The 12,324-nt window shown below is 57.0% G+C and overlaps 1 protein-coding gene across 1 annotated transcript in view; it reads left to right on the top strand.

Annotated features, from left to right (window-relative positions):
- LOC135877330 (zinc finger protein 208-like) overlaps positions 1–12,324 on the top strand; it is a 295,762-nt gene that overhangs the window by 80,197 nt on the left and 203,241 nt on the right. The window contains exons 5-6 of the mRNA XM_065402759.1: positions 1,502–2,031; positions 7,883–8,516. Coding sequence (XP_065258831.1) covers positions 1,502–2,031; positions 7,883–8,516 — 1,164 coding nt within the window. The remainder of the gene's footprint in view (positions 1–1,501; positions 2,032–7,882; positions 8,517–12,324) is intronic.

Genomic DNA, 12,324 nt, shown 5'->3' with positions numbered 1-12,324 from the left:
ACTTTAACTGAGACACCGAACCCCAAGGAGCCCGTAATTCGGATTCAATCCGTTTCCTCTCCAATCCCTAGAGAGAGAAAGACTAGACCAGCGCCCTCAGGGACAGTACCGCCTGCTACCCCTCCCTGGGCACATCCCCTAGGGAGAGGGCACCCCATTGCTCCCCACGCTGGTCTAGTCTGTAGTGTCTTCCCCAGGGCGTCCCATATCTGGCCAGCCCAGTCTCTCCATGTTAGGAGCCTTTGCCTACTACTGTATCCGGCAAATCCCTGGGTTAAAATCATAGAGATCGGAAGCGCCCAGGACTAGAGCGGAGGCGGGATGAGCGGGGCTGTGATAGCGCCGGGACCTTCCTGTCCCAGCAGCATCCCGGACATCTGGGTCCCGAGCCCCGCTCCCGGCCCGCGTGTGCGCAGGGCGAGTCCCCGTCTGCAGCCCCGCGCGGGGACGGAGAGAAACAGCAGCAGAGGCAGGAAATCGCTGCCTGGAGGAAGCGCTGGTGGGACTAGGGGGCCGGAGCCGAAGGCGGAGAGGGAGACCCCCCAGCCCACTCCGGGGCAGCGCGGGTGGGTCTGTGCATCTGAGCCTCGCACGGTGCCCCCAGCCCAGCCCGCTCGAGGGCAGCAGGGACGGGGGCGAGGGGTACCTGGGTTTGCTATTAAAGCCCAGGCGCGTTCTCCGCTTTAGCCCTCGCGGGAGGTCATCTCATCGAGCCCCGTCTCGCCTGTTTCCTTCCCCGGCCCGGGCGCGATCCCCCGCATGGAGCCAGGGGAAGAGCCGAGGCTCCCGGATCTCCAGGGCTCCCCGGGAAGGGAGCTCCCCAGAGGCGCCCACACAGGTGAGGAATGAGCGACGCCGGCTGGGAGCGAAGGGAAAAGCTGGGGTCCCAGCCAAGCCAGCGGGAGCCCCCAAGGTCTGTCTCCCCTCGCTCTGTATCGTCCCCAGCAGGTCCCTGTCCTCATGGCACATCCCGGATCCCACCCCTGGCAGGAGCCCTCCCCCAGCCTTTCTCTGAGGGCTCAGCTGGGATGTTGGGGCAGCCCCAGCCCCTCCTCTCCTCTCAGGGAAGGATTGGGGAGGCGGGGGGTTGCTTCTTATCCTCAGTGACAAACTCCTTTGTTATCCCCTCTCACCCCGAGCCCCGGCTGGATTCTCTCTCTCTCCCAGCAGATGCCAGGACAGACGAGGACAACTCCAAGCAGGAAGGCCCTGTGGGAGCAAAGCTGCATGGGATGTCCCACTGTCCCAAGCAGGGAGATGATGCCTGTGGGGTAGGACAACAGCAGGGAGCCCCTCCGGGGCAGAGACCTAATGATCTCACCCAGCTGACCTCCATCCCAGCAGAGAAACCCTACAAATGCCACGAGTGCAACAAAAGCTACAGCCTGAGCTCGAACCTGAGCCGCCATCGCAGGAGCCACACGGGGGAGAGATCCCACAAATGTGCCCAGTGCGGGAAGAGCTTCCACTTCAGCTCCCAGCTTGTCCAGCACCAGATCAGCCACACTGGGGAGCGACCCTACAAATGCCCTGACTGCGGGAAGAGCTTCGGTGTGAGCTCCAACCTTCTCCAGCACCAGCGCATCCATTGGGCGGAGCGACCCTACAGCTGTGCCAACTGCGGGAAGAGCTTTGGCCACAGCTCCCTCCTGGCCCAGCACCAGCGCATCCACATGGACGAGAGACCCTACAAGTGTGGGGAGTGTGGGAAGGCTTTTGGGGTGAGCTCAGCCCTGATCCGGCACCAGCGGATCCACACGGGCGAGAGGCCTTACAAGTGTCTGGTTTGCGGGAAGAGCTTCAACCTTAGCTCCAACCTCTTCACCCATCGCAGGATCCACTGGGATGAGAAACCTTATAAATGCCCTGAATGTGGGAGGAGCTTCAGCCAGAGCTCAAGCCTCAGCCGCCACCAGATCAGCCATACGGGGGAACGACCATACAAATGCCCCGAGTGTGGAAAGTGCTTCAGCCAGAGCTCCCTCCTGATCCGGCACCAGCGGATCCACACAGGGGAGCGACCCTACAGATGCTCCCAGTGCTGGAGGAGCTTCCTACGGAACTCCCAGCTGAAGAGACACCAGAGTGTCCACACTAGGTAGGGGGCAGTGGTTGATGGCTCTCTGGTACCCAGCTGGGCCTGGGCCATAGCCGTTCTACAGACCAACCAGGATCACTTGGATAACTGGGATCGTCTCAACAAGATGTGTTTTAACACAGCCAAATGCAATGCTGTACATTCAGGAATGTATGAGAATTTGCATTTACTGGGTGAAGGACTGTATCCTGGGACACAATGACTCTGAATAGGACTTACGGGTCCTGGTGGATAACCAGTTGACCATCAGCTCCCAGTGTGATGCTCTAGCTAAGAGGGTAATGTGATTCTTCATTCTATAAACTGGGGAATATTGAGTAGCAACAGAGAGGGAGTATCGCCTCTGTATGCGGCATTGGGGAGACCATTGGAGGAGACTGCATAGGGTTACCATCCGTCCGTATTTCCCTGGACATGTCCGGCTTTTGTGTCTTTAAATAGCCGTCCGGGAGGAATTGGTAACAAGGTTATAAGATCCGGGATTTTTCCCACTCCCCTCCCCTCCTCTCCCTCCCTCCCTTCCATGCAGAGTGCGGCGTGGTGATTGGGCGGCTGGGCCTGATTGCATCGTTCCCATTGGCCTCCAGGAGCCAGAGCCCCTCCCCTGCTCCCCCCCCTGCTGCCTGCAGCCCGGTGGGTGTAACAACACAAACAGCCCCACCTGCAGCGTGTTTTGCCTACACGTGGAGCCAGCATCTGACCGGCATGGGTATAGTAAGGGGAGTCCCGGGGGGCAGTCAGGGAGCAGGGGGAGGGTTGGATAGGCCTGTCTGGGGTGGGGGTGTGAATATGGGGTGGGGGGGCGGCGGGTTATAGTCTTTTGTGGTGCCCGAGCTTCAGCAATATCCAGGGCCGGGGGCCCTGCTCCAGCAATATTTGGAGCTGGGTCTCTCCCCCGGCCCTGCCTGGAGCGGGCCCCGGCCTCCACCTGCCACCCCCCCTCTGCGCGTCCTCCCCCCGCGGGTCCCCCTCCTGTCCCTGGCCGAAAGAAAGCAACGCGCCCCTCTCCCCTGCCTGCTTGTGCACATTCCTACCCTGCTCCCGGCAGCAACTGCTGTCTGCTGCCCCAGGGTCCTAGTGCCCCCCCCTCCACTAATGGCAAGGCAGGCTGCCCTTACCCTGCCCTTCCACCCTAGCCCTGAGCCTCTCCAACGCCCCAAACCCCACATCCCCAGCCCCCATCCTCCTGCACCCTAATCCTCTGCTCCATCCATGAGCCCCCTCCTTCATCATGAACCCCTCATCCTCAGACCCACAGCCCTCACCCCTGCACCCTCTCCTAGCCCCAAACTCCATCCCAAACCCCCTCCCCACACACCCCTCCTGCCCTCAAACTCCCTCCCAAAGCCTGCACCCCCTCCCTTTGCACTGCCTCCCACCCCCAAACTCCATCCCAGAGCCTGCACCCCTCACCCCCTCCTGCACACCCACCCCCTGCCCCAGCCCGGAGCCTGCACCCAGCACCCAAACTCTATCCCAGAGCCTGCACCCTGCACCCCTAATCCCCAGCCCAGGACCTGCACCCCAGACCTCCTTCCCCCATCCAAACCCCCTCCCAGAGCCTTAGGCAGATGGGGGGGGCAGGTTCTGGGCACCACCAAAATTTCTACAAACCTGCCACCCATGGCAGTCAGGGGACAGGTAGGTCCTAGGGGGGCAGTTAGGGTGGGGGGTTCTCAGGAGGGGGCAGTCAGGGGACAAGAAGCAGGGGGGGGTTCTGAGGGGGGAAGTCAGGGGGTGGGAAGTGGGAGGGAGTGGATGGGGGTGGGGCAGGGCTAGGGCGGGGCTCCCCCCAGTGTCCTCTTTTTTGATTGTGGAAATATGGTAACCCTAAGGCTGCGTCCAGTTCTGGAATGTACCCTTCAGAAAGGGGGTTGACAAATTAGAAAGGGTTCAGAAAAGAGCCACAAGAACAATGTGAGGTCTGGGAAACCTTCCTTGTAGTGAGCCACTAAAGCGGTTTGATCTATGTAGCTTATCCAAGAGAAGATGAGTCGATGGCTGGATCCCAGTACCTACATGGGGAGGAGAATTTTGATAGCAGAAGGCTCTTCAGAGTAGCAGCCAAAGGCTAAATGAGATCCAATGGCAGGAAGCTGAAGTGAGACAAATTCAGACAGGAAATAAGGTGTGAATTTCTAGCAGTGGGGGAAATTAACCACTGGAACAACTCACCGAGGGATGTGGTGGATTCACTTGGAGTCTTTACACACCAAGCCTGGACGACTGTAACAGCTCCGCTCTAGCGCCACCAGAAGTTCTGGGCTGGCTGCAGGAATCACTCGGTGAGGTTCGTTGGCCGGGGTTATGCAGGAGGTCAGGCCGGGTGGTCAGAATGGTCCCTTCTGGCTATAAACTCTACGAATCCCTCACCCGTCTGCCCAGCTGTGGGAGGCAGAGTGTGACAGAGACACAAAATGAAGGATTCACATAAACGTATCAAGGCAGGAAGAACTAAGACTAAGAGGCCACGTGGCCCTCAAAGTCAGCAGATCTGGGTTGTATTCCCGCCTTGGCTACTGACTGGCTGTGTGTCCTTGGGCAAGTCCCTTTCCCTCTCTGTGCCTCAGTTTACCCTCTTGCCCTTTCTGTTTTCCCTTGTGAGCCCTTTGGGGCAGGGACTGTCCTTGCTCTGGGTGTGTGCTGCGCCTGGCACAATGGGGCCCTGATCTGGGGTGGGCCTGTGGGTGTGGCTATAATAGAAATAACTAATGAAGTAGGAAGCTTTAGCGTCATTTACAAATGACTCTGTCGCCTCCTCCTTGTGCTGCTTTATCCCTGCTGGAAGTGACGTCCTGCAACCCAAGCCTGTTGGCTGAGCAAAATGAGATCTTACCCTCAACTCCACGGCATTTCTCTGTTTGTCAATCAGACAACTGGTAGGGGGTAAATGGGGGACACACAGAGCCCCTGGAATGGGGAAGAGGGGTCAATCGGGGGGACACAGAATTCCTGGGATAGGGCCAAGGTTCAGGTAGTCCCTGAAGTAGAGGGGGCTGGGAGGGTGGTATACAGGGAGCTTGTGGGGGATGTGGGGGGATGCACAAACAGGGGACTCTTGAGTAGGAGTAAATAGGTTATTTTATCTCTGCATTTGGCATTGGTGCCACCACTTCTGGAATCCTGTGTCCAGTGCTGGAACCCACAATTCCAGAAGGATGTTGATACATTGGAGAGGGGTCAGAGAAGAGCCACAAGAATGATTAAAGGATTAGAAAACCTGCCTTAATAGTGACAGACTCAAGGAGCTCAACCTATTTAACTTTCCAAAGAGAAGGTTAGGGGGTGACTTGATCCCAGTCTGTAAGTACCTACACGAAGAACAAATATTTAATAATGGGCTCTTCAGTCTAGCAGAGATCCAATGGCTGGAAGTTGAAACTAGACAAATTCAGACTGGAAATAAGGCGTAAATTTTTAACAGTGAGAGTAATTAACCACTGGAACAATTTACCAAGGGTCGTAGTGGATTCTCCATCACTGACCATTTTTAAATGGAGATTGGATGAATTTCTAAAAGCTCTGCTCTAGGAATTATTTTGGAGCAGGTCTCTGGCCTTTGTTATCCAGGAGATCAGAAAAGATGATCACAATGGTCCCTTCTGGCCTTGGAATCTATGAGGAGCCCCTGGTGGGTACAATGAATTCAGCGAACAGAAGAAACAAAGTGTGGGACCCGCTAGCATAGAGTGTAGGTCACTTCAGGAGCTGAAATGAGCGATATGTCAGAGCCCTTCAGTCCCAGCTCCTACCCCACATCCCTGGGGCCTCCCAGGAGGTCTCCAGCAGAACTACAGAAGAGGAGACTTTGATCAGGGGATGGGTTTAATTTGAGATCGAGAACACCGTTATGGAGAGGAGCTCTCCACGTCTGCTGTGATACTTCTCCACCTGTTCGGCACTCCAGCTGTTCCTGGAGAATGGACCCATGGGTGGTGGTTGACACAGTGGGACAAACAAGGACACATTAATTGGGACACAGGACTCTGAGCCCTTAAGGGAGCCTGTAATTCTGATCCCATGTGTTTTCTCTCCAATCTCTAGAGAGCATCCACAGGGAAATCTACCGCCTGGTACCCCTCCCTGGGCACATCCCCTGGGGAGAGGGCACCCCATTGCTCCCCACGCTGGTCTAGTCTGTAGTATCTTCCCCAGGGGCTCGATATCTGACCAGCCCAGCCCAGCCACTCCGTGTTAGGAGCCTTTTCATAATACTGCATCCGGCAAATCCCTGGGTTAAAAACATAGAGATCAGAAGCGCCCAGGACTAGAGCGGAGCCGGGATGAGCGGGGCTGTGATAGCTCCGGGACCTTCCTGTCCCAGCAGCATCCCGGGCTCCCAGCCCGTGTGCGCGCAGGGGCCAGTCCCCGTCTGCCGCCCCACACAACCCAGGCGAGAATCGCCCCGGCCGGGCGGTGAGTGGGGACCCCGGGGGCAGGGGAGAGGGAGAGAAACAGCAGGAGAAATCACTGCCTGGAGGAAGCGGCCGCAGCCACAAGGGGATCGGAGCTGACCCCCGGCTGGGACTGGAGAGCCCCGCCCCAGCAGCCAGCTGGGAGGCAGTGTGGGGTGGGGGTCGGGGCAGCTGAGGGGCAGCAGGGACTGGGGCTGGGAAGGGGTTTGGTCAAGCCCCGGCGCGTTCTCTGCCCCGAGCCCTGGGGGGAGATTTCGCCGAGGAGGATTCCTGGCCTGGCCGCGATTCCCCGCATGGAGCCGTGGAAGAGCCGAGGCTCTCGGATCTCCAGGGATCCGGGGAAAGGGAGATCCCCAGAGGTGCCCGCACACATCAGAGACCCATGGAGATGGGGGGAGCGGGGCTGTATCCTGGGAAGTAGGGACCCTCTAAGGGGGCTGGATGGAAACCTAGGGTGCAATGCTCTGGCTAGGATGGTAACAGGATCCTTGGATCCATAAACAGGGAACTAACCCAGTAGTGGCAGGGAGGGGGTATCACCTCTGTATAGAATCATAGAATATCAGGGTTGGAAGGGACCTCAGGAGGTCACCTAGTCCAACCCCCTGCTCAAAGCAGGACCACTAAATCATCCCTAGGGCAATGACCATTACAGGAGGCTGTGTCCAGTTCTGGTATCCACCCTTCAAGAAAGGACGTTGCGAAAGTGGAGGGGGTTCAAAGAAGAGCCATGAAAAGGATGTGAGGTCTGGGTAACCTGCTTCCAGCTGAGGCCCCAAAGAAGCTCAATCGATTAGGCTTTTCCAAAAGGAGGTGACTTGATGCCACTCGTCCCTCTGTGGGGAGGAGATCGCTCAGAGCAGAGGGCTCTTCAATCTAGCAGCCAAAGACAGAGCAAGATTCAGGAGCTGAAGCGAGACATATTCAGACTAGAAATAAGGTGCGAGCCAGGGAATGAAGCACTGGGGTACGTTACCAAGGGCGTTGGTGGGTTCGCCATCACCTGGGGTCTTTAGGGAAAGATTGGGGGTGTTTCTAAAAGCTCTGCTCTGGTGAAAGCAGAAGCTGGGTTAGATGCAGGAGTCACTGGCTGAGATGCTCCAGCCTGAGTTACACAGGACTAGGTCATCACCATGGTCCCTTCTGGCCTTCGCATCTGTGTATGTTCCCTCACTCCCAGCAGGTGCCAGGACAGCAGGTGAGGAGAAGCCCCAGCTGGACGGGCCTGTGGAAGCAGAGCCTCAGCGGACATCCTGGAGCACCAAGTGGGGAGATGCCAACAGGCCAGGGTGGCAGCAGAGAGATCTCCAGGAGGGAAGAGGCTTGTGGGCACTCGGGGTCCCCATGGGGATGCAGCAGGGGGAGCAAGCCCACCACTGCCCTGACTGCGGAAAGGGTTTCAGCCAGAGCACAAACCTCCTAACCCACCGGCGAGCACACCGGGAGGAGAGACCCTACGAATGCCCTGATTGCGGGAAGGCCTTCAGCTGGCGCTCCCACCTGTTGGAGCACCAACGCATCCACACCGGGGAGCGCCCCTACCAGTGCGGGGAGTGCGGCAAGAGCTTCAGCTGGAGTTCGGCCCTGATCCAGCACCAGAGCACTCACACGGGGGAGAGGCCCTACCGATGCCCCGAGTGCGGGGAGAGCTTTGGCCACAGCTCACACCTGGTGCGGCACCAGCGCATCCACACGGGCCACAAGCCCTACAAGTGCCTGGAGTGCGGGAAGAGCTTCACCTCCAGCACCTGCCTCCTGCGGCACCGGCGCATCCACACGGGAGAGAAACCCTTCACCTGCCTGCAGTGCGGGACGCGCTTCAGCCACAGCTCCTCCCTGCTGCGCCACCAGCGGGCCCACAAGGGCGAGCGCCCCTTCTTGTGCAGCCAGTGCGGGAAGGGCTTCAGCCAGAGCTCCTACCTCTCTGAGCACCTGCGCACCCACACCGGCGAGCGCCCCTACAAGTGCCCTCACTGCAGGAGGGCCTTCGCCCAGAGCTCCACGTTGGCCCGGCACCAGGGGGCCCACACCAGCGAGCACCACTTCCCCTTCTTTGGCTGCGGGGGGAGTTGATGCAGGGCAGGGAGGCTGCTGCAAACACTCATGCTCCTTCGGCTGGGGAGAACCTGCTGCTGCCTCCAGCTGGGCTCCTGCCCCAGGAGCCTCAGCCATTGCATCAAGTTGAGAGTCTGCAAAAGTGGGTTATGGAGACACGTCTCCCTGGGGTCCTTCCCCGTTAACCCATGGGGGGGACATACCACTGCATCAGGCTCAGGGTTTTGGCACTGGTGAGGCCACATCTGGAGTATTGTGTCCAGTTTTGGTTCCCTCACTACAGAAGGGTTGTGGACAAATTGGAGAGAGTCCAGCGGAGGGCAGCAAAAATGATTAGCGGTCTGGGGCTCATGACTTACGAGGAGTGGCTGAGGGAACTGGGCTTGTTTAGTCTGCAGAAGAGAAGAGTGAGGGGGGATTTGATAGCAGCCTTCAACTACCTGAAGAGGGGTTCAAAAAAGGATGGAGCTCGGCTGTTCTCAGTGGTGGCAGATGACAAAACAAGGAGCAATGGTCTCAAGTTGCAGTGAGGGAGGTCTAGGGTGGATATTAGGAAACACTATTTCACTAGGAGGGTGGTGAAGCACTGGAATGGGTTACCTAGGGAGGTGGTGGAATCTCCATCCTTAGAGGTTTTTAAGGCCCGGCTTGACAAAGCCCTGACTGGGATGATTTAGTTGGCGTTGGTCCTGCTTTGAGCAGGGGGTTGGATTAGATGACCTCCTGAGGTCTCTTCCAACCCTGATATTCTATGATTCCAGTGGTGGATCATGCAGCCACATCCCACTGCATTCAGTTGGGGCCCTGGCCTGGAGAACCCAGGGGGGATACATGTCACTGATCTGGCTGGGGTCCTGTGCTAGTGGAATCCAGAGGGGACATGCCACTGGCTCAGGATAAAGGTCTGCCATCTCCCTGTGGCCCTGGCTGAGTGGCCCTATAGCAGTGGTTTTCAAACTGTGGGTCGCGACCCAGTACTGGGTCATGGAATAGAAGGCACTGGGTCGCAGCGGCTCTGGTCAGCGCCGAGGGTCCTGTTAAAAGTCCCATCGATGGTGCTGCCCGGCTAAGGCAGGCTAGTCCCTACCTGTTCTGACACCGCGCTGCGCCCTGGAAGCGGCCAGCAGCAGGTCCAGCTCCTAGGTGGGAGGGACATGTGGCTCCACGCACTGCCCCGGTCCCAATCACTGGCTCCGCACTCCACTGTCGGGGGGGGGGGGGGCACGGTTCCTGCACGCGAGAGCCTCGCGGAGCCACTTGCACACCTCCGCCTAGGAGCTGGACCTGCTGCTGGCCACTTCCAGGGCGCAGTGCAGTCCGCGGTGCCAGGACAGGCAGGAAGCCTGCCTTAGCACCCCTGCTGCACCGCTGACCGGGAGCCGCCCGAGGTAAGCCTGCACCCCAACCCCACACCCCAATCCCCTGCCCCAGCCCTGAGCCCCCCCAAACCCAGAGCCCCTTTCTGCACCCCAAACCCCTCATCCTCGGCCCCAGCCCAGAGCCTGCCCCCCCAGCCCAGAGCCCTGACCCCCTCCCACACTCCAACCCCCTGCCCTGAGCCCCCCCAAATCCAGAGCCCCCTCCCACACCCTAAACTCCTCATCCACAGCTCCGGTGGGTCGTGGGCATCAACAATTTTCTTCAACTGGGTCGCCAGGAAAAAAGTTTGAAACCCACTGCCCTATAGGATAGGGGTCACTGATCAAACCTCAGTGGCCCTTGGAGGGATGTGCCACCGCATCAGGCTGAGGGTCTGCAGTGGCGGATTATGGAGCCAGCTCCCACTGCAGCCAGCTGGGATCCTGGCCTGGTAGCCCTCATGGGGCACATTACTACATTGTGTCTCACCTCTCCCCACCTGGGATTGAACCTAGTACCTCTGTTTCTAGACCTATGCCTCCCTCCTGTCTGCAATAAAGGACATGTTGCCTGCGAGGCACTGACAAACCCATCATTTAGCTGTTAGAGAGGGACATAGGCACCCTGTTAGCACAGGTTACAGCCAGCCTGAGGATCACTGGATTATGTACCCATATTCCCTTGGTTGGTCTGTTTATAGGGCTCAAACCCACAGCCTCTGGGTTTCCACTGCCCTATGTTCTCTGCTTGGTTCAGGTCCCATTCAACCGGGCTGAGAGTCTGAGAGGTAAAAACAAGCACTGCTACCTCTCTGTCATGCCCTCTTTCCTCCTGCTGGTGGCATCAATATGCGCCATCAGCTCACAATAAATTGAGTGGATCATCAGGCTGTGGCCAACCCTCTCTTTTATTACATGGAAGAAGTAAGTGTGTGTGTGAGAGAGAGAGATTTGGAGGGAGAAGCACAGTGCATGGGTCCTGGACCGTATGGGGGTTACATCAGGGGGTCCATAGAGAAGATGGACCAGTCAGAGGTAGCACATATTATTGGAACACCTAGGAGCCTCAGTCAGGCTCCAGGACCGCACCGTGGTGGGTGCTGTACATTATTTATTAGGTGTATTATGGTAACACCTAGGAGCACTGGTCAGGCACCAGGACCGCACTGTGCTTGGTGCTGTACATTATTTATTAGGTATTGTGACGGGTTGCCCCCTCCCCCTTCCAGGGACCTTGGCCAAACTGGACAGACACTACGCAAGAGGATAAATGGACACAAGTCAGATATCAGGAATGGCAATATACAAAAACCTGTAGGAGAACACTTCAACCTCCCTGGCCACACAATAGCAGATGTAAGGGTAGCCATCTTACAGCAAAAAAACTTCAGGACCAGACTCCAAAGAGAAACTGCTGAGCTCCAGTTCATTTGCAAATTTGACACCATCAGATCAGGATTAAACAAAGACTGTGAATGGCTAGCCAACTACAAAAGCAGTTTCTCCTCCCTTGGTGTTCACACCTCAACTGCTAGCAGAGCACCTCACCCTCCCTGATTGAACTAACCTCGTTATCTCCATACTGATTTATACCTGCCTCTGGAGATTTCCATTACTTGCGTCTGATGAAGTGGGCATTCACCCACGAAAGCTTATGCTCCAATACTTCTGTTAGTCTTAAAGGTGCCACAGGACCCTCTGTTGCTTTTTACAGATTCAGACTAACACGGCTACCCCTCTGATACCCTACCATGACCTCACCCTTGTTTTTTACCCCGTTTATCCTTACCCAGAGAATTTCAACAAGTCTATCTCTTATTTCTATCTCAACTGCAGTCCAAGCTTATACATTTTTAATACATAAGGAAACACCTCCTCCCTTTTTCCCCCACCTGTCCTTCCTGAGCAAGCTGTACCCTTCTATACCAATATTCCACTCGTGTATTATCCCACCAAGTCTCTGTGATGCGAACTATGTCATAGTTGTGTTGATTTACTAGCATTTTGAGTTCTTCCTGCTTATTCCCCATACTTCTTGCATTCATATACAAACATCTAAGATACTGATTTGAATTCCCCCGCCCCAGTTCTCTCCCTTATCCCTCCTATAACAGCCCATGCTCCCCCCAAATCCCAAACCTTCTCCCAGGTCTCCATGTTTTTGATTTACCTGTGGGCTTTGGTCACTTGCCACCTTCTAACCTAGTTTAAAGCCCTCCTCACTTGGTTAGCCAGTCTGTAGCCAAATATGCTCTTCCCCTTCCTCGATAGGTGGACCCCATCTCTACTTAGCAGCTCTTCTTCCTGGAACAGCATCTGTGGCCAAGAAAGCTGAAGCCCTCCTGGCGACCCTCGGGAGTGGGGGAGTGGCATGGGGCCAGGGTAGGCAGGGAGCCTG

Source organism: Emys orbicularis, chromosome 4 (genome assembly GCF_028017835.1).
Source record: "Emys orbicularis isolate rEmyOrb1 chromosome 4, rEmyOrb1.hap1, whole genome shotgun sequence".
NCBI classification, from domain to species: Eukaryota; Metazoa; Chordata; order Testudines; family Emydidae; genus Emys; species Emys orbicularis.
The sequence above is the reverse complement of the archived record's forward strand: the minus strand, read 5'-3'. Positions and strand labels throughout refer to the sequence as shown.